The sequence below is a fragment of the Molothrus ater genome, chromosome 2 (assembly GCF_012460135.2).
Source record: "Molothrus ater isolate BHLD 08-10-18 breed brown headed cowbird chromosome 2, BPBGC_Mater_1.1, whole genome shotgun sequence".
NCBI lineage: Eukaryota > Metazoa > Chordata > Aves > Passeriformes > Icteridae > Molothrus > Molothrus ater.
In genome coordinates, this window is record NC_050479.2 from 61,564,686 (window position 1) to 61,587,529 (window position 22,844).

At 37.2% G+C, this 22,844-nt stretch overlaps 2 protein-coding genes across 2 annotated transcripts in view; one reads left to right on the forward strand and one right to left on the reverse strand.

Annotated features, from left to right (window-relative positions):
- Positions 1–22,844, forward strand: part of GTF2F2 (general transcription factor IIF subunit 2) — a 79,048-nt gene that overhangs the window by 7,960 nt on the left and 48,244 nt on the right. Inside the window, exons 4-5 of the mRNA XM_036386194.1 lie at positions 32–176; positions 6,837–6,875. Of these exons, the coding sequence (XP_036242087.1) occupies positions 32–176; positions 6,837–6,875 (184 nt within the window). The remainder of the gene's footprint in view (positions 1–31; positions 177–6,836; positions 6,876–22,844) is intronic.
- KCTD4 (potassium channel tetramerization domain containing 4) lies at positions 15,379–19,099 on the reverse strand. The gene has a single exon (XM_036386204.2). The coding sequence runs from the start codon at positions 18,933–18,935 to the stop codon at positions 18,162–18,164; it is 774 nt and encodes a 257-aa protein (XP_036242097.1). The 5' UTR covers positions 18,936–19,099; the 3' UTR covers positions 15,379–18,161.

Consider the following 22,844-nt stretch of genomic DNA (forward strand, 5'->3'; position numbering starts at 1 on the left):
TTGGTAACACTGTGGCAATTGTGACTGTTAGGTGTCATTTACTTTGAATGAAGAGCTTGCAAGCATCAGTGATATTGGAGGAAAGCCTGCTTCAGTCAGTGCACCAAGGGAACATCCATTTCTTCTGCAAAGTGTGGGAGGACAGACCTTAACAGTGTTCACAGAAACTTCAGTAGGTAAGTTAGAATTAAAGTTGTTATGACTTTACCAGTATGTCTGCTTTCAATAATTCAGTGCTGTAAAAGACAGAAAACTCGTAAGTCAGATTTTAGTGTTTTCTGCGTAGATAACACTGTTGTAATTTTTTTGTGTCTCTCTGTTTACTTGTGTGATTGAGCAGCTGATTTAAGTTCTCCGGGGTTATCATGTACATTTCATCTCTGAGTCTGCTGGAGAGAGCAGGGGGAACGTGGAATGCAGTGCAGAGTGCAGTACATTGTGCACAGTCTCCTTTAGGGTTTTGACTGAAAAAGCGTGGTTTTGTGTTCCCACGTATTTTTTGTATGAACTAGTATTTGGTTTTTTCTCCTTAAATTGGTCTCTGCTGTGACTACAATTCTGTAAGAATGCTGATTTTTCCTCTGTTCATTTTTTAAAATTTAATCAGTTAAATATTGTGCATTTCCCAGCAACTAGAAAGGGTTATTTGAGGACTGTGGATTTACTGAGTAGAAGTTATTATTTTAACTGGGATCAAAGGGTGGTTAGTTACATGAGAAATGATGGGGAGGAAGCACTGAATAAGCATAGACCCTGTCAAAATTGTTTTTGTTTGAGATTAGCAAACATAACATACAGTCAATGAGTTTTCCTGAAACTAATTTAAATGCAAAATGGCTAAAATATTTTGCTGTTGTGTTTAAGTTGGTACAGTGACAGTACAGTCAAAAATATACTTTACTGTGCTTTTCTTGCTTGAATTTCTTTGCTTTGGAAAATGAACAAGAAACAAATATTCCAAAATCCAGTCAGATTCCTCACAGGCATCGTATTTGTGAGGTTACGCTCATGTGCTTAAATGTGTAGGCATGTTTTGAGCTCCATGTCCATTTTCAACAAATTTCAAACTGTACTATGGCTAGTGGGAAAACAGGTGTCTGAAGGGTGGACTGTACAGATGTCCCAACTGAAGGAAAGGCTGCTACTGTATTGGATGCCAGAAAATCCCCATGGAAAAACCCACTATAATGACCATGAAAAAACACTCAGTAAGAATTTACATATCTTTGCACATCAGTCGATCCACAGTAAGACAATAATAGGAAATTGAAATTCATTCATTCCTAGGTTCACAGATCAGTATGAGTCTTCATATTATAATTAGCATATTTTTTTCTGAAATGCATGTTGTCCTTTTTCTTTTTTTAATCTGCACCATGTAACACAAGCAATATATCAGTTTCAGCCATGGGCCAAAGATTAGGCTGGTATGGAACTGCAGATGTCATCTAGAAGGGTGCAATTGAAGAATTAGGCAAATGAAATATGGATAAAAAGTGCTTCATGCACTACTGTTCTCAGTCAATACCCTTATTGAGGACTGACTGAAATCAACCAGAGCAAATGGTGTAAAGCAGTTGGGTTTGTTTTGTACAGGGTGGGATTTTTGTTTGATTATGGGTTTGTGATTTTTTTCCCCCCTCCACCATTTTTTTAAACACACTGAATATCCTAAGATCTATTCTCTATGTAGTCCTGTAACACTGGGATCCTTATGTTGGAGTGACTGTCTTTTTGATGGCTTTTCTGAAATATGCTGTGATTTTGGAAGATGCTGTAAGCAGTTTATATCTTCTGGATAATTCAGCACTTCACATTGACTCATCAGGTCATTTAGAGCAAGCAAAAAAGATCAGATTTGACAAGAAATTTAATATTTTCTGCATTATGTAATTTCTAGTCTTCTGAATGGATTTTCTGTAGGTTTTATTTTGCTTTGTCTTAACTGAACTATGATTCTCCTAATTGTAGTGTTGGGAGAAATCCTTTAGTTCTTTCATTGTAAATGTCTGCATCTATGGTGGTCCTGTATTTCTTAATGGGTAGTAGGCTCTTCTAAGGTGCAATTTATTGTGTCCAAAATGTGTATCTGAGCTAAAAGGAACTTGGTAAAGTGCCTTCCATCCCAGATACTGTTAAAAATCTGGCCCGTGCTGGCTTTCACATGTGCTACATCTTCTGCTTGGATTAGCTCTGGGATTTCTCCCATTTATTTTCTTTTCCTTTTTCAGTGGTTTGAAATAGCCCTGGTGAATAATACTGAGTACTCTGAAGGTGGTAGTTGCAAAGTATCTCCCTAGTTCCTTTGCAAGGCTGTTGCACATGTGAACATTGCATTTTCTCCTTGCTGGGCAGATCACTGAGGCCTGTGGTGGCGTTCCTGAGCATGAGTGTAGCAAAGCTGGTGGGAAGCATGGCTTCTATCATATCTGCAGAGGGATCCAAAGCACACTTGTCTCTTGCTGTCTAGGTCTTGCTGTCTAGGCTGGTTTTGGTGTTATTTCTGCATTAAATATGAACTACATTCTGTTCCATAAACATCACCATATGTACATCAACAGTTGCTATGCTACAATGCTATTTGTGCTTCCAGTCGTTTTATCTCATCTTTGTCATCAGCTGTCATAGCTGTGGTTTTTTGGCGGGTGAGAAGCAGTAGATTTTGCATATATTTTAATGTGTCTTATTGAACAAAATGAATTCTTCATATGTGCATATAGCTAGAAACTATCTAGGGGCAATTCATGGGTCTGATACTTAGGGTATATTTGGTTAAAATTGTTTTCTGAGCTTCCTGCTGGCAGACATCCTAGCATAATACTGTAATTTAGCAGTTTCTTTCCTCATTGAAGGAATGGGAAGACACTTTTGTTAAACATTTAACTGCAAACTTTTCTGATTATGATTATACATTGCTTTCCTTACTACTTTAATTGCCCATTGCTTAATTTTTTCTGCCAGCACATAGTTTAGGTTTGCTGGATCTTAATGGAAATAAAATTGCAGCTTTGCTAGACATAATGATAAAAGTTTCTTATTGAACTGGTTTTTGGAAAAATGTGCTACTAATATGACTTGTGAAAACACAGACCTTGGCAGGCAATTACATCCCAGACTGTAAAGGATTGATGGGTGGAGGAGAAGATTTTACACTGTAGACACAGATAAAGTGTAAGATATTTCTGTAAAGTTGGATAAGATGATTCATTTTATTTAAATTTTGAATATGTCTTCACAACTCCCCCTTCATAAGTGGGATAGCCGTAATGTCTATTTTTGCATCTTTAAATTCTTTCATGCTCTTTCCATCTTACTGAAAGTAAAAAGTGTTCAGAGAATTCCATTGACAGAAGACATGTCAGAGCTTTGCTTCTGAGCAGCATTCATGCATGGATTGTCTCACTGCTTCATGCTTCACACAACATTGCTGGCTTTTAATACTTTGTTTTTCTTCAGTTTCCTGAGCCTTCTCTCCTTCACAAATTCAATTAGTGACACTCAATTATTTTTTCTGTTCTTCTTCAATAATTCATGTAATGCTGCCTATGTACCCAAGAACATCTCCTTTATTCCCTCATTCCTTGAAAATTCTCCTATTGTTTTGAATTGTTGGGGTTTTTTCCTTTACACAGCTTCTCATATATGAAAGTACCTTTTCTGAGTTTGTACATGAATCACACTTACCATATAACTTACAATGTGCAATTGTGTTCCAGCAAAAATGAATATTCAGAGGTTTTTATTCTGTATTTTGTATCTATGTATTTTTAAATATCAGCTATGTTCAGCCATTAAAGAAATGTGAAGGGAACAAACCCTAATAAAAACCTTTCATTAAAGCACTTCTTTAATTACACTTAATTATTCTCAGTAAAATACAGTGTGCTCAGAATCTTGATGCCTTGTAATACTGTTTCCAATTCTGTTAGGTAAGTGTCTGAATTCTGAAATTCTTCATCAGACTGTTATTTAGGAAATAAACACCCTCACTGTTCTGCCATCTCAGTGCAGCCTAATGAGGAGTTTTGACATTCACCTGTCTACATTAACAGTACTTTCCAATTGTTTCTGTTCAGGCTGTCACTTAACCACATAGTCCAGTCTCTAGAAGATTTTGGGATCTAACCTAATGCTTCTTTGTTCTGTTTTGTACTTCAGTCTTTTCTGGACTGTTAGCAGAAGCAGAAAACCTATCAGCAGCCTCATGATCAAAAGTAATAGAAGCAACAGCAGCCTTTCAAAACTATGGCATTTATGCACATTTCCAGATATTTTTGAGAATCATAAAGATGAAAACCTTGATCAGAAAAGGAGAATTTGAGGCTCAAGCTAGTTTAATTACAGATATCACTTCGATGGCTCAAAATTTTGTGTCTGTTATTGAGATATACAGTCCATTTAGAAAACAATTCCAGTTGCTTGCATCATACCCCTTCTCCATCTCAAAAGATTGGAAATGATATTTATTTAATTACTTATGCTTGTTGGAGGGTTAAAAAAGTACTGTAAAGCAGGTTCAGCTGGCTGGCAGGGATAAGCTAATTTTATTTTCATTTCTCTTATTAAAACTATAGACTGTTAATTCTTGTACAAATTTAAACAATTGAGGATATAACACACAAAATACAAGGTCTGTTAGAATGGGCTCTGTGTGATGGGAATAGTCTTTTTGCAAGCTTCATTGATTTAAAATACCTTTTGTTTCCAGTCTCACTGATGTATATGTAAAAAACCAACACCCTACCACCACCCACTACCACAGCAAAAAGCCCACTAACAACAAAAAACCCCAGCTAACCAGCCCAAATCTGTTGATGTTTGTCAACTCCTGCATGTTGTAGAGGAGGCTGAGCAGCTGTGGTCTGCATTAATGAAATATATTCAGTAGACGTAGTACAACTGCCTTTACCTTCTTCATTATATTAATGCTGAGAAGATTTTTAAAGGAGAACTTGTGACCTAATCATAAGAAAACTGAGTTGTCTACTGATGAGAAAGAAAAATGACACTTTTTTACTTGAATTTTGTCTGTTTTTTTGTCTCTGCTGTTGAGGGCAGATACAAACACACACACCTTCCCTGTAGACATGAAGTACCTTTATTGCCATTTGAATCAGAGATGCTCTTAGCGATGTTCAAGGGTAATGTATTTGGCAATAGTTTCGGTGAGGTAACTCTGGTCTTCCATTGAAACTGAGTTGAATTAAACAGTTGAAATTAAAAGTCCAGTTCCATCTTGCTTCTCACTTCAGACAGGTGTTTGTATCTTTGTTTGTTTGTATGTTCTTCATTTCATCCTCTCTGCTTCTTGTGTGTGTACTGAGTATTTCCTTCATTAAGCTACAATTGAGTTAGGAATTGGTTGGACATTTATTTTAAGTCATGCTGTAAATGTGCCAAATATGCACAAAAAATTACATCAATGAGAAAATACTTGGTTTTCTGCACACAGGCTATCCTGGATGTACGTCTGAAAGTTGGCAGGGATCTTTACTCACTTTGTGAATACTCATGGCTGTGAAGGAGCCATATAATAATTGTTTCTCATAGAGAAAGCAGGTGCCTTCAGCTGCTGAGACTAATGACAGCCACCTGGTATAAAGAAAGAAGGAGCTAGAAGATACTGGTTTTTATGTTTGCATTTAGTCCTCAGGCTCTCAAGCCATCTCAATGAGAAAAGAGGGACAGAAGCCTTCAAAGCCAGCAAGAATCAGTGGCATGAAAAAGGTTTTCTAAAATATTTCATGTTTTCAGTTCTTTTAATACCCAGCCTGTAAATAGCAAAAATTATCAACCTAACTGTACTCGAAAATTACTCTCTGAGTTAGAGCAGTAATTCACTCTTGCCTGTAAGTAAATAGCTTGTAATGACAGCTGTAACTTGCCTGAGTTGAAAGCAAAGGACAAGTATGTTTTACCATTTCTAACTGTGTTTCAGGGAAGTGAAAATTGTTCTTTTTGTTCTCTGCATCAGAGGATGCATAAAAAGGAGAAATATAGGGGGAACAGTCAAATATAATACTGACAAATTAATGGAGGGGTTTAATCTTACAGGGCTTGGTAGGGGTTGTAACTCAAATTACCACAATACGTCTACTGGCAGCCATTTCTTGGAATGTGGGATTGGAATTTCTTGCAGAAAGCTGCTTCTGAATCTGACTCTGCCATTCACCAGAGCCATAATTTTTTAGCAAGTCACTTTGCAACACTGTGTCTGTTTCCTACACATGATTCTCTGCTGAGTGGAACAGGAGATATTTCTGATTATATGTATTTGTTGTACTTGACAAGTACAAATACTTGACAAAAAATACCGATGGTCTATAGAATTGTTGTAGGACAAATAATCAGAGAGGAAAAGCTTGAAGAAATAAATTCTTCCATTGCCTGTAAAAAGGGTAGAGAAGAGGTTGATCAAGGTCAAAAAATTACCTAATGCCAATTAAGAACATTCTTTTGCAGAACCCTGATTATTTTTGTGGTAACCAAAAATGTTTGTCTAGGCTAACCAGTGAGATAAATGAATAATGTACATTGCTTGAGCATAATCCTGCTACTGATTTTATATAAATGTGTAACTTTGTTCTTGCAGAGATCAGTCAGAGGTGCAATAGAGTTCTCTCATTTAAGTTGTGAGGGAGTTTGGGCACTAAAGGACTTTTTTTGTTGCTCCTGGTAGCAAATTATTCCTCAGAAGGTATATTTATAAACATTAATCGAATCCAGTGATTTTGATTTTATCATGTTCTTTACTTTGCAACCCAGTTGTTGGATGTAATTTCAAATAATCAACACAGAAGCATCGTGATTACTTTTCTGTTTATTTTTTTTCCCAGAAAACCAATCAGAAGAAAAATCAGAAAGCGGCAGCATTGGTGAGTACAGACATTTTCTTTGAAGCACTTAAGAAATTACTTATTACTGCAGATTTCCAGTTTTGGTTCTTAAGAAATTGGTAAATTAAAAAAAGCTCCTTTTAAAAATATTTTGTAGAATATCATAACATTAAAAAATAACTTCATAACTGTTTATCTGCTGTGCCCAAAAGTTTAAATTATATATATATATATATGTAATAATTTATTTCCCTTAAAAGAAGGAGAATAAAATGATTGATGAGGGAGAGGTTTAGAATGTAATGTTCTTTGCAATGTTGTTTTAGATTTTTTTTTTGTTTGTTTCAATTTGTTGTTTGTCTACCTTTAGTTTGAATTCTTTTCTTTAGGTTGGAAAATTTGTGACACATTTCCAGAACTTTTTTACTTGATTTCAATTGCATAAACTAAGCAGTCATAAAAATAGTCCATAAAAAGTAGTATTATCTCTGGTGCACATAGATTAAATAGTATTGGGACTGGAGTGCACTTGTTACGTGGTAATGGCACAGAGAGGAGATGGCTCATGTGAAAGGTGTGAAAGAGTTTCAAACTCCTACTTTTCGTTAAAAGAATTTCCTAAACAAAACTCTAATGCTAGTGGGTGTTTAAAATGTCATCTCGAAGGTACTTTTTGGACAATTAAACATGGAGATGTCTGCTTTTTCTAGTATCTGACATCTTTGAATTGCCTTTCAGCATCAAATACTCTCAAAAGTGTATAGTTTGTGTCTGGCTAGAGGTAGGGTTTGGGTTTTGTTTTCTGTAGCAGGGAATTTTTTGTAAAATGGAGATTCCTTCTAGTACACTGGCCTAAGCATGTCAGAAGGCTGGTGTTAGTCTGCAGACTTGTACTGAATCCAAGGTATGCTTTATAGCTTGCAATTCTTATTTAATTGGTAAAACCTGTTCAGTCTGATTCTGTGTGAATTGTGGTGCAGTTTTAAGGTAAGAAGGAGTACTTCCTAGAGATTGGCATTTTATACCACTACAAGACTGAGATTCATGGCTATGCAGTGTCTCGTGTAAATCAGATATTGAGATTTTAGCTGCTAAAATGAATCAGAATTTTGATACTTCCATTTAGTTGGTTTTTTTTAGTTGTAAGGGTGCACTCTTGGTTTTGTTTTGTTTTCATTTGTGTTTGAATGGTTGAATTGTCTCTCTTGGTGCCTCCTCCGTGTTCCGTGAATGTTGTGTAAGGCCACGTGTTCAGTTGTTTATATTTTTGCTTCAGCCAGAAGAATTAATTACTGTATGGTGTGAGCTCTTTAAATATGCTGACAAGATAAGTTCTAAACCCATTTTATGGAATCAAACTGGATATGGATTCACTCTCTGAGTCATGGTATTTGGTTACCCTGGGGCACATAAAGGAGGACTCTCAGCCATCAGTTACACTATTTGCTTATTCACTTTTTTCTCAAAATCATTGTGGAACTTAGATGACCTTTTCCAAACTATCTCTCAGGTACTTCAGGCTATGTAGTATTAATTTTTTTCTGTTAATCTACTGTTTCTTTGCCTATATTAAGTGCTTTTGAGGAAAGGATGATGTCTTTTATGTTTTTATTTAGCATGTTAGCATAAGAAGATCCTTTTGGATTTTACTAAATTAAAATATGTAAGGTTTAGTCATAGTTAGTAAAGAAAGTAAATGAGATATGACATTCCAAAACTATTTGATTTACATCTTTAAAAGATGTTTACATTGGCAAGGTGCTGTCAAACTTTGGAATTTATGTTGTAAATCCTTAGTATTATGTATGATATTTTTAATCACATTTATTGTTGGGATAGTTGTAAACCACCTAGAAATGCCATGATAGTGTTGCTACTCTACATGATGCTGTTTGAGAGAGATTGTGAGTGATACTGGATCACACCTAAGTTCATCTGGCTGGTGTCCTGTCCTCAGTGGTGGTCAGCAGCAGATACCTTGAGATGAGAGTAAGAGCAGTGTAGAAGCACAATGGTACCTCCCCAAAATACTTCTCATAGAATCATAGAACAGTTTGGTTTGAAAGGGATCATTAAAGCTCACCTAGTTCAGCACCCCTGCAATGAGCAGGGGCATCTCCAACTAAAACAGGTTGCTCAGACCCCTGTCCAACCTAACCATGGAGGTTTGCAGAGATGAGCACCTGCCTCCTTTCTGAGGAACCTGTTCCAGCTTCTTCCAGCCTTTAGTGATTCACAGCTCAGAGAGTTCTAGAACCAGAAATTATGATGTTTTACCTAACAGGACCTCATGGATTTTTCATCTATGAAGTGTCCCTGTTGGTTGAGCCCATGTAAAATCTTTAGTATCTATAATATCTTGAATGATGCTTACAGTCAAAATATTCAGGAATCAAGACGTATGTGAGACAAGTTCTCTTAAACTAAATTTGAGTTCCTTTTGCATTTTATAATTTTAGATCAGTTTTTCCATACAGAAATCTATTTGTTTAGAGCTTGTGATAAACAGTGCTTGGTGATTCAACTAGTGTTGTTTAGTGCCTGAAGGCTGGTTTATGCTAAAAGTGAAAGGAGCATAGCAAATAACACACTAAGCTAAAGGAGAAGAGAAATGAGGATTGGCTTTACTTGGTCCTATATGAGGATGAGCAAGCAATTTAAATCCAAATATGTGTATGTGGCTCTTGTTTGTTTATGACATTGCTTGCACCTACCTGAAAGTGCTGTCAGTGGTGACAGAAGCTGTGAAAACCAAGCATTTGTGCCAGTATAAAGTGTGACCTGCTCCCCCCCAATAAAAATACTCAGAAGCTGCTGCTCTGAGCCTGTGTAGTCTGCTGAGAATGATACAGTAAAGAAATGCATTCTCATGTAAGAGCAAATTCAGTTAGGTGCAGTCCTTGTGGAAGTGCATTATATGGAAGCTGCAGGGGCAGCAACTGAGTATTTAATGTTGTCCAAGCTTTGAGCATGTAGACAGACAATATAGGGTGAATTTAGTATTGAAATGTTACCAATTATGAGTGTATGAATGTGACTGCAGACACAAGCATACAACGCTCAAACTGTTTGTAGATACCACTTCCTTAATTTCTTGATATTGTAGTAAAAAAAAAAAAGGATTCATATGTTGATTATACATATGTTGGAATATCTGAAATTCATTGTAACTATGATGATAACCACTGAGCTCCATGTGATAAAATCAGCAATTTTTTGTAAAGACAGAGGCTTCTTATATATGTAAGAGGTATAACATGGGGTGGTATAAAGCTGCTAAATGCATGTTTGATTTTATCCTCTTTCAAGCAGTTAACATATATTAATTAAACTCCAAAAGCAAAATTCTAACTGAAAAATGATTGTCAAGAGGAATAAAACAGTAACTTTTAATTTAAATGCTAGCTTGCAACTCAGTGTTGAAGATAATTTGGATGCTGCCATGTTCAAGACGCAGAAACAGTTTTTATCTTAGAAATATAACTGGGTTTGTTGGCAGATAAATATGACACAGCCTAAAGTACAAGCTTCCCAGTAGCTTTCCAGGAGCCATAATCAGTGTGAGACTCCATTGGTAGCTGTTGAAACACACAAAGAAGCTTTAAGGTATGTGTAGTCAAGGCCTATGGTACTGGTTATAATAAATATTGTGGAAGAGCAGGGAAGGTGCAGTGGTACAATAGCAAAAGGATATAGATTTAATGTAGGCCAGCATTAACTGGAGTTAGTTTTTTGAGAATTTGTGTACATTTCCTTGGTGCCCTTAGAGTGTGGCTATTTATTTTAGGATATTGTATGAATAGTCTAACATGTATGTCTGAGCAAACGAATGTACTTATTGTCAGTTTCTCTCCTGAGAACAGAACCTGATACAAAACAATGGGAGTTAATCCCATGACCTTATTTTGTCCTCCTATGATGTCCATGTCCAGCTTGTAGAAGTAATGAATAAACAGAAGTGTGCTTTTGGCTTGTACCAGAGTTCTTGGTTTTCCTTATGACTCTTGAGAAATCCCAGGAATCTTAGCCATGCCAGGCATTGCAGATCATGACTTCACAAATTGTGTTTGTCTTCTGTGAGGTATTTTGCTGATTGTTGCAGTTCACCCACCTACCAGCATTTGATGGGTTTGATCACATTTGATGGGTTCAGAGTTTTGGAGTATTGCAAATTCAGAGCCTTGAATGATGGATCAAAGGGGCAGAGGAAAATCAAATGTTTTCTGTCTTGGCCAGTACAAGACTGGCATGTAAGGCTTGCAGGAGTCAGTTTCAAAGTGAATAAAATGAGGAAACTCTGTGGGCAAACTCAGAAATCATAATCTTGGTGTGGCAGAAAAGTTATAGAAGTGGACTTTTATCACCATATGGAAGGCATAAGATAGCCTACATGTTAGATTTCTGCCCTGTTGGGAAAGAGCTTTATTTGCTGTTCTTTTTAGAAAATGTGTTGGAAATGTCACGAGACCTGGCAGTGCTGTAGGCCTTAGATAATGTTAGTATTGATAAGACTTCTAACCTCAAGAGTACCTTTTCCTCTCTTTAGCTGATTCTTATCAACCTGGCTGGCAGGACCTTTAATTTGTCTCCTCTGAGACTACCAGTTTCAGCACTGAGGAAATGTACTGCTTTATCCCTAATACTTGCCAAAGGCCTTATTTAAGTAGTAGAGAGGCAATAAATGACTGGGTTTGGTGTTACAGTTGCTTGTCTGTTTACATTTTTTCATGCTTAGCCTGTTCATTACTAGTTTGTTTGCTTATTTTTTCTTCCTGATTGAGAGAGTCTGTATCCACCTCTGACCTGGTTTTTTTCACTTTATCTGTTCGCTATGGTACAAAATCAGGAATCTCCTAGGAGCTAACAAATAGCTTTCTGTGGAGCTGCAGCAGGAGATTTGTAGCTTGAAGTTTTCTATTAACAATTTTTTTTTTAAAGTTAATTTCTCTGACTTCTGCTACAATAAAGAAAATTGCCTCTTTGAAAGCTGGCATATGAAAAGCAAAAAGAGAATTTTGTACGATTTTTTGTCCATTATTTATTTATTAATTTCAGGATTATTAGACATTACTTGTATAACCTCAGTGTTGCACTGTGTGAACATCTGTCTTCATCACAAAACCAAGACCCTCAGCTGACACTGAGTGACACTGAGTCCCTTTCTCCTCATCTCATAGTGCTCATAGGCTCTCTCACCACACTTCTCTCTCCTCATTCTCACAGCTGGGGGAGCCAACACTGCAGATTTCCCTCAGCATCAGACTCCAGCCTCTAGCAAGCCCCTTGGAACTTCATCTTCCTGGGGCATTTCCCCAGCAAGCAGCCTTTAGTTTCTAAATCTGAATTCTCATCTCCTTGATGAGTTTCTGTTGCTGATAAAGTGCTACCCCCTGACACAGGATGCCAAATCTCTCTTCAGGAGCTGTGAGCAAGGAGACCTTGTGCTTTGGTTAGAGCAGGCTCTCCATACCTGGAACAAAGCTGCCCCTGAAAGTTTGGTGGTGTCAAAGGGAAAAAAAGGTGTATCCTGGAAAAGCATAGAGATCTAGCTTTTCACAAAACTAAAATAATGCTTGGGGTGGGACTAGTGGAATACTCCTTTAATGCCCAGAAAGATGATGGCTTTCATGAACTGTGTGTAAACCAAGGTTATGTCCCCCACAGTCACATCACCAGTGAACAAGGCAGTATTGTAATTTTTAGCATTATCAGGAGAAGCTTACAGACAGTCAGAATGACTCAATTTATAGGAGTCATCTTCTAACAACTTGGTCTTGAAATCCTAGCATGTTGAGCTTGCATATTATCATGTTGTAATGGTGTTTTAAATGAGTAGCTGCTGTTTACAGCTATAATTTTTGTACCAGCTTTGAGCTGCACAGATAGAAACAGCTACTTGGGAGACTGTTGCATTACCTGTGTGTGGTACTCCTACTACAAACATTCTTGGGAAAAGAAATCAACTGTCTAATTCTACATAATATTACACAATTTCAGAAAGAAAAGCAACTGCAGTTGCTTTTTTGGAGTGCTTGCTCATCCATGTTCCTCAGGTGTCATCATACATCTTCCTCCTACCTTCCCCAGTCCTTGCCATACTGCTTGTTTTCTGGCATTTTATTGGGAATGATGATGATTTACAGAGGCAGTGTTTTGAGACAATGTTCTCTGTGATATACTAATACATGGTAGTTACAGAATGTCTATTTCAAATGTAAACAAACCCCGAAATGTTTTTTTTCTGATCCTAAATTTCTTGTGCCTTACTTATTGATTTTGTTTCAAAACAGTAAATTATGCAAGCCTCTCTCTTTATATAAGGATTCATTCATTTTTTTTAACTAGTAGTCACTTTCCTGTCAATCTACCCTGTATTGCAGGGCAGCAGACAATGTTAGGTTTATGTAATAGTTATTTTGCAAAGATGATCCAGCCTAGAAAATAGTACTTATTTTGTCACAGACCCAAGTGAACTTGTGCTCTTCATCCCCAATCCTGGTTTATCAGTCAGTAGGAGTAGGGCAACATGACCCACAAATAAATGAATGGATTAGACACTGTTCTTATTAAATTCTAGTTTTTGTTGCCTGCCCTTATTCTGCTTGTATACTAATGAGGAGTGGGGGAAGAAGACAATTCTCTTAACCTCTTCTCATCTTACTGAGTGGAAACCTTGTAATGCTTTTAAGAGGCGAAAATAACAATGCCACTGATTTTCTGCAAATGATGTAATTTTTTACCCACTGTAGAAAAGAAGTGACCTGTTGTCACTTAAACAGTTGTAATAGGTACAAATGCAAAAAAAAAAAAAAATAAGACATGAGCGTTTGAAAATATCAATAGTACAATTATGAGGCTGTGAAACACTGGTCAGTGGGTGAGTCAGTACTGAAGGTACAGAACTAGAGCTGCAATTTGACCTTGTTGTGCAGCCTCTGTATTTCACAGCATCAAGACTACCTCCAGAAACCACATCTAACTTTAGAAGTCATTGGGCAGTAAGACTGGTTAGAGACTGAAGAAATACTTTGAGCGGGCATTGTATCTATTTTTCTCAGGATTTATTCTTTCCTAGGCATTCCTGACAAAGCCCCACAACTGGCCTGATGAAAAGAAGGGGTACAGTGAAACAAAAATGAAAAATAGTTGTATGATGGGAGGAGAGAACAAGACAAGGGAAAGAATGTGAGGGTCAAAGGATCAAAAATGAGGGTTCTCCCAGACATGTGAAGTCTCTGGGTTTAGAAACAGTTCCCAGTCACTAGGGAAAACTGGGCTAAAACAGGCTTTAGTCTGACATAGTGCAGCCACTTGTAGATTTTGTTCTCAATAGAAATCCATATGGTTGGTACCTATGCTAGTGTACTGCCAAGTGTGATAGGGTCCTTGGCTTCTCCTTCACCACTGGGAAAAGGCGACCATCCAGGTGTCAGTATTTTGGTTAGTTTGGCAGCTATTTATATTTTTCCATGAGTAGTCATTCAAGAAATTAATAGGGACATAGGACATTTTTTTGTAGTCTATGCAATTTAGTCCTGCCTTCAGTTGCCTCTCCTTTCTGCTTGGTGACGCCTTTTCTCACCTGACAAAACAGGCAGTGAGGCCAGCAGAGCTGACCAAGCCTGGGAGCAGGTTAAGTGCCTCCTTGGGGAAATGGGAGGAAATTCCTTCTCATTCCTACCGGAGCAGTTGAAGATCATCAGAGAAATTATGGTAATTGTCATTCCTTCCTCATACTTGTAGGGCAGTTCTGTAAGTTTGTTGTGATCCAAGTCTTAATGAGATAAAGGAGAATAAAAATATTTTGCCTGCGCATCATATACTATGTAATGTTAATGTTGTTAGAACAACTGTGGGTATTTCTGACTTAAGCCCTTGGTTTTGCAGCTTTCATATTGTCATAGCAGTTACTGAATATGAAATTTTCAGCTTTAAAGAAAAGACAGAAAAGGTAGCTGATGCATAACTGGGTACTTTTTCTGGCTCATCCTACTGTGATGGAACACAAGTATCCACCTGACTGACTGAACATATGCAAAATATATTTATATTTAGTATGTTTATGAAGTACAAAGGAAACATTATTTACAGTATTGAGGTTTTATGTGGTTTTTTTTGTTCATATACCAAAACATGACAGTCCCACCCTGAAAAATTGCTCAAGTTTATATCTAGATTGAAGTGTCTAATTGTAGCTGATATGGCATGATTCAAGACAGTTGTGGATTTGTTTAGTCTGAACAGGGAAGGGAATTAAATTTTTTACCTCCGTGTTCCTTTCTGCTGTGTAATTCAAAGAGCTGAGGTGCCTTCGATCAGAGGTAGCATGTAAAAATTTCAAACCCTGACATTTGCAGAAATGCATCACTGCTCATGAAAAAGGGAAAAGAAATAAGATTGAAGTTAGTGGTGCAGCAGATGACTTTACATGTCTGCCATAGATGTCACTGTTACTTACACAGAAATATTCAAAAAAATCCAGTTAAAATTACGTAAGGTAATGAATCATTGAATTTTAAACAAACAAACAAACCAACCAATCTGCAATAAACCAAGCAAACAACACAGGTAATTATTTTAATAATGATTAGAGAAGTACATTTTTCATTTAAAAAAACCTTTTTTTTTCAAAGTTCTCTTTCATAGGTTGAGAGGGCAGTAGATACTCTGAACCAAAAGCCCGGCAAATAAATCTTTTATGAATAGCTATACAATATTCTTAGAAGATGTTTCAGATGGTTTCCATGTTACCTGTGATTATCAGCTTATGAATAACTTATATTCTGAAAATATTTTCTACAATAAATGCAGACCCATCAAATTCTCTACTGATTTTTCATGAGCAAAAGTCATGCTCCAATAAAAAACTGGTGCTGCCTTCTGATAGGGGAGTGCTAACAATTGATTTCTTGGTGTTTGCCATCCTAAGAGCTTAACTGAAAGGCGAGCAACCACAACGTATTTTAATTAACATATATTAATTGTTTGAAATAAAAATTGGTTTTCACCTTCCTTCTTTTCAGCTGCAATTACATTTTAAATTTTAGTCAAAGACCCAGGACAAATGAAGGTTGTAATCAAAAGTGTTTAAATGCAAATGGATTGACATCCCAGGAGCAACAGCCTCCTCCAGACTTTGTGCTGATGCAGGCTGTGTATTTGACAGCACTGTGAGCATGCTGCTTTAAAACTTGTGGATTCATTAAGGAGTTTTTTTAGATTGTCTTGTCACTTTATCTTGCTCACATAGAGAATTGTATCTACAAAGGGCTTTTCATGTAATTGTTCTGTGTGATTGTGTTTCTAGTTCTTGTCCTAGAAGATCAACAGGATTTTGTATTTCTTTTAGGGAAGCTTTCACATTTGCTTTTCACAGAAGTCCTACAGATTCTTATAAGTACAAGAGTAGTGGTTAATGAGGATTTTTTTAATACCTCAATTTGAAAATAGCTTGGAGGGGGAGGAGGGAAGATGACACATGCTGGTGGCACATGTAAACAATACTATTTTACTATGTATCTTTTGTGTGTATATAATTAATGAACTTGGACAAATTCAGAGAAGTTTTGGGATACACGGACAGTTCTTCAGCTTCTATGCCTGAAATGTAAAGTAATCTGATTTTTAAACATTAGAGTCTGGAAAAGTTCCACATAGAACCATATTTTTTATAGAACCACATTTTTTGTGAATTGTAAGTCTGTAACAGGAGGACTAGATAGAAAACATCACAATTTCCAGACAGTGTATTCATTGTGATGGAGTTCTCTGGAGAGGTTGAATTCCCCCATTTGATAAAATCATATTGGAATATGTTTCAGTCACTGCTCCCTGGTCTGGAGATGTAGCATCACTTATTAATTCATCTCTAGCAAGGGACCTAGTTAGCAACACCTGTTGTGTGTTAAAAGTGAAAAAGAGTTTCATGTTGAGGGATAAGTGGACCTCTTCATACTTAGGATTGATTTGTTCCCCCTAAAATCCAAACCACAGCTGTTCTCAGCCTGTCTTCTGTTAGCTGTTTTCCTTGGTTGTCACTTCTAGTATGGATTGTACTGCCTTTTGTTGACATTGTTTTTTTCCTGTATAAAATCAATGTTTTGGGACACTACTTAGTTGGTTTTTTTTTTGCTTTCTTTATAAGCATTTTACTTGAATTTTGGGTTTGTATAAGCTGTGAATGATGATTGGTTTCAATGACAAACAACACTTAGAGTTAGTACTGCTTCTTCTTGCCTTTTGTGATGATTTTTCTGCTTGCTTTTGTGAAATGACTGGTTTGTAGTACTTGTGTTTAAATCAGTTACAGTTGTTCTATAGAAACTATTAAAACTTTGTTTAAAATATCAATTAAAAGATTTTATAAATAGTGGAAATGAGGAGAATGAAGGTATTTATTCTGTTACTTAGAGTGAATTGTCTTTAATGCCAGCAGGTGGTCTGTTCAGAGCTTATAGTACTCATTGCATTTAGCAAGCCACTGTGCAAAGCAAGGGCTCTGTTCATTGCCTGTCCTTATGAGCACAAATGATTGCTAGGAAATACTGACTGTGGCATTGTTGGATGCCAATACTGGAAACCTGTTACACTAAACTTAATGTCAAATACTTTTGTTAGCTATTTGATATGATGTATGATTAGAAAATTTAACATTCTGTGCAGATTGGACCCAATTCCTATGATAAAATTATTCTCCACCAGCATTATTTTGTTGGCTTACATGTTTCTGGCAGCATTAGTGTAGCAATATAGTATAAATTTGGGGTTAAGTGAGCTGAGAAACCATTTAACTTAAAAATTAATTTGTTTATTGTAAACTCTCTTGCAATCTTGTTTTTTGGAAATTCAGTACAATAGATTACCATAAACACTAATGAACAGTCAAAATAATTTATTCCAGTTAAAATCCATTCTTAATGTCTTATAAGCAAAACATTCTTTAAGCCTGCTTATTATCTGAAAACACTCTCGCTGCTTTTCAGCAGAGCAGTTAGGTATATGCACATTCATCACACAGGTACACAAAAATTCAGCTAGACTCTCTGGTTGAAAGACAGCATTGAGAAAACATATTACAAAGAGCATAAAGCATTCCATCTGTTTACAATGTTAGCAGATAATTCTTGTTAAATTCAGGCATAGAATTTTCATTCAGCTTAAGTAAGCCAGAGATAGATGTCATTATGAGATTTACATACCATTAGCTCACATCAGTTGATTAGTAGCTGAGCTCTGTGGTACAGGGCTAGTTAGATGCATTATTTGTGATGCCAGGAGGCTGCAGCTCAGGGAGGTTTATTGGCTGCGTGCTCGTTGCCTTTGTGATTACTTGATAAAATGCAGTGCATCACTGTGAACAATCGACCCTCTTGAACAGTCCAGACTGGTCAGCAGTCTAAATCCACATTTTAAAGCTGTCATTATAGCCTCAAATTTAAGAGTTTCCAGGGTGCAGACAAAGGTATTGTCCTCCTTCAGTACCAGTCGTGTACCGTTTTCAGACTTTATGAAGTACTTGAATTGAATAATATTTGAAGATACTGAAAACTCCTCTGGAAATCCATCCAGCCTGCTTTTGGACACCAGTACAATTCTGGATTTTATTTTTGCAATGAATTCGGGAGCATTACAAAAGATTCTAAGTCCTTGTGAACGGTCGTGGCTGTCAGTTATTTCCAGGAAAGTAGTCTCTCGGGATGCTAGCTGTTCCTTCTCCCACCTTGATTTCACTGCCTCTGAGAGTACCTTAAGCTGGAAAAATTCGGCTTCTTGTGCCAAAAGTTGATTTTCTCGAAACCCCTCTGGTAGAAGAAGTTCTCCGTTCCGTAGGAAGTTGAGGATGTGTCTAAAAAGGAGTCCATCTCTGTCTATGAAGTAATGACCGTCTGCATCAAATGGGCACATTATTCTTCCATTTATGATCCCCTCCAGGAAAGAATCTGGATACTTGGTTAGTGTCTGTTTTTGTGTGATATATAGATAACCACCGACATTCAGAGTGATCAGAGACGTTTTGTAGTCCTTGTCTAGCTTGGAGCTTTCAGAGTTGCTGTTTTTTTCTTCGCATTCATTTTCTCTCCTGCTTCCTTTTCTCTCCATTATTGAAGCTAGGACAACAATACAGCTATCCTGCTTTGCTCTTGTCAGCTTGCAAAGAGGATGTTTCTTATTAAAAAGCACCTTTATTCAGCTCCAGCTCGATGTTGGAATGGAAATGCTGCTCGCATTGCTCTGACTGTCAGCTTGGGTTTGCAGTAGGTGGCGTATTGGCTGTGTGTGCAGGGAGATAGCAGGAATATGACTGTAAGAGGGAATTTGCATTTAACTGTGTAAGGGAAGAAGCGTATAACAACTGTTTTATTTCTTTCCCTTAAGTCTAAGTAGTTTGCATAGCTTAGGGGGTTCTGCACAGAATTACATACTGCTGTACTAAATGGCAACTTATTTTTAATACTTGAAGATGTATTTGTAGTATCAGCTGGCCAAATCATATTTTGTACTTATGGTGTTAAACAGCTTCATTTGTGTTTCAAGGATTTTTTATTTTCACAAAGCCTGTTTTTTCATGTTGTTTTTTTAGTACTGATTACCTGATGCCTACAGCAGGACAACACAGAAATGAAAGGTGTCCCTGTGTGTATAACGGGTGTGTCATCTGTGGAATGTGTGCATGTGCATGTCACTCATTTATCGGGCACTCATTTATTGTGTAGCAGTAAGATGTTTCCACAGAAGATACCCTGGAAGTGGTGCTAAGGACTTGTTGGTCTGACTGTTCTAAGTTTGTGGCAAAAGCTTTCATTTGCAACCAAAGGGTCTACCCTCACCACCACGGGAACAGCAATCTGATTAGGTTTTGCTTTTTGCCTTCCTGTGTGCCATAAACAAAAACAGTTTCACAGGGAGGATTTACCATTTATATTGATGGTGGGTTTTAAGTCACCAGAGCTGTCTAGCATCAGTTGGTTCTTTCTCGATAGGAAAACTCGGCTGCCCTGTGGAACAAAGGGCTTGTGTGCCTACAGATAGCTTTGAACATCACATAACACCATAGCTTAGCAACACTGGGGTACAGGGAGGCAGAAACATCGGCACAGCACACTGAAATCAAATGCCTATCTTCTCTCCTGTACTTTGAGCCTCTCACTTGCCTCCTAGAAAAAGATTTCCCCTTTAAGCATTTGCAGTTTGGAGCAGGAAAGGAAAAGCTCTCCACAAATCTCTATGGGCGTTTCCTTGGGGAGTGGACAGATGGGAGCCACTGCACACATTCCCCAGCACTGGTGGGAGCAAAGGCTTTCCTTGGGTTAGACCTGGAGAGGAGGAGGTTCCATCTTTGTCAATATGTATTTTTCACTTTAGAGATAGATATGTCCTGCTTTGTCTGACTAGCAGCGGAAAGGCAGATTATTTTTCTGTAAATTCTTCTGCTCTAAGTATCTTATTCCTACTGCTCCCACTATCTGTAAGGTTCTTTATTGATACCACAGAGTAATCACTGTACTATTTTATTATTTGGAAGCTGACTATAGTGAAAATGTTTTTCTCTCACTTTTCTCATTGCCAGGGTATCCTGTCCCTAGTGCTGATGCACTAAATTTTTCTGCTGCTGTATATGATATATTAAGCAGGTATTATTAATTAGGTTTGATTTACCGTGGATTAGTAATGGTTTTATTTTTAACTCTTTGATGCTATGGATATGTTTAACATAACTTCAGTCAGAGATTTCAATCAGTTTCTAATTTTTAAACATTTGGACTTTTTTTCAAGATTAACTCCTTTCACTAATTACTAAGGTGTTCAAGTTACTGAATTAGTAATTGAGAAAATGAAAAAGCCAATTAGTTTCAAGTAAGATTTTTTTTCCATTACAGGAGACATTAATTCAAATTTATTTTATTGTCAAGTGATGGAAAATTCGCTTAATGTGCTTAGATTGTGCATAACTAAAATATTGAACCATCTTATGTCTGTTAAACCTTAAGAGAATCATTGGTCGTTCTTTCATCTCACACAGTGAACTTGAAATATTTTGAAGCTGAGCTAGGAGCATCGTGGTACAAGTGACTAGGGATTTCCAAGGAGAGAAGGGATTTGTAAAAGACAAGAAATTTTCCATGTCCAGTTAAACTGTCTGTATTTCAACAGACAGAATTTATAGAACAGTGTGTTCTCTTTTCTTCATCTTCTCAATGTTCTAACACTTGCAGTTGATATTTTCCACTTTTGTGAACAAGTAAGTATTCTTTAAAAGATCGTGCAAAATCATTTTAGTGGTTTGTATGATAAAATATTCAAAATGGATTTGGTGTGGAAAATATACTCTGGAGTTCATGAATATTTACACTTAAACCTTTGAGACTTGAAAAATTTAGAGCTGCTGTAAAATTTTCATCCCCACAAACCCATGTAGCTTTATTTCACTGCAGCTGACAGTCATCTGTAACACAAAAGTAAAGCCTGGCATTTCTCAGTGAAAATTTTCCACTTTTTGTGCCATAATACAAGACTTTCTCAAAAAGCTCTAATTCTTCCTTTGCACTTGGTGATACATATGGTATTGTAGTGCATGTAATTTTAATGGGGTGGTTTCATATAACTTACTCTTTTTTGAAGATGCAGCTATGGTGGATTTCCTTTTTTCTGTCTTTTTGTCTATGCACTGAAAGACCATCCAAAAGTTCATTTTGGCAAAGATACAGAAGTATTTCTTGCAATCAAGTTAGAGACTTTGACCGTTTTTGTCCTCTGGGAGTCTTTTGTGTTGTGTACCAGTCTGTGAAAGCTGAGATGTGCCAAGTGCACCCCAGATCTTCTTGCTTCCCACTTGGATTGAAATGGAGTAGCTGCTGGATGCTTTCCCCTGTTGTCAGTGAACTGTTTGTGCCCTATCCAGCTGAAGTGTTCTGTTTGCAGTATGGGGTAGCAATCCTGAAGTGACTGCTGCTTCATGAATTTTTAGTGTCACCTGTATGCTGGATTTGCCCTTGAAGTAGGCAATAGTGCTGGAATCCAGCAATTGAAAGGATATTGTTTTGGTTTCAGATTAAGTCAGGAAATACACTGAGCACCCTTGTGCACACTTAGGAGAGTGGCTATAGTAGTTGTGCTCCCTTCCTAGGTTGCACACACTTTGGGTTGCAGCAGAAGGGCAATACACAGAGATTTCCTGGTTCTTGCTCAGACAAGCTGTCCTGGAGACAGTGAAATTCAGTGCTGGTGTCTAGCAGCTGCATAGAAAAACAAAACTTAGGAGGAGGGGGCTAGGCATCTGCCCTTCCTTCTGCCCTACATGTTTCCTTTTGGAAAATAAGTTCACTCTCACTCAACTTCCACCCTCTTCCTGAACCTCCTGGTCTGTAAGCTTGAACATGCCATGGAGCTGAGGATTCAGGACCAGAACACACTATGGAAAAGTTGGTGCTTTACCAGTAGTTCAGCTTACTTGCCTATCCAAAGAACATCAGCTTTACTGACAATCTGCTGTCAGTAAAAATAACCTGGGTAACCAGCTAAATTTTTTATTAGAGTACAAAAGAAATGAGGAAAATTCTCAGCTATTGGAGGGAGAGAAATTCAGAAGTGTACTAAGAAGCCATGCTAATGCAATCTGTTAGGGTTATTGAGGCAGTTTGCTAGTCATTTAATGTCATAACACAGAAAATTGGCCACATTGTTGGACAATTAGACCATTCTGTAGCTCCTGTCTCAGTGTTGGTAGCGTAGAAATTCTCATTTCAAAAATATCTCCAGATGTTGATTAACAGCTATTGAAGACAAGCTCTACATAGTAATTAAAATTAAAGATTTTCAAACCAGAAAGTCTGAATAATTTGCATTCAAGAGTTTCTAAAGGGCTGTCTAAAAAACTGTCAAGGTTGCTGTTGATATTTTTAATAGTTTTTGAGCCCTGCAATTCTACAAGACTGAAAACCAGATGCTGTGGCAATATCTGAAAGATGAATTAGATGAGACAGGTATTTAAATATGAAAAGGTACTGTATG

What these genes read in the sequence shown, in the direction of transcription:
- KCTD4 (XM_036386204.2), bottom strand. Translation starts at nt 18,935, where the DNA reads ATGGAGAGAAAAGGAAGCAGGAGAGAAAATGAATGCGAAGAAAAAAAC.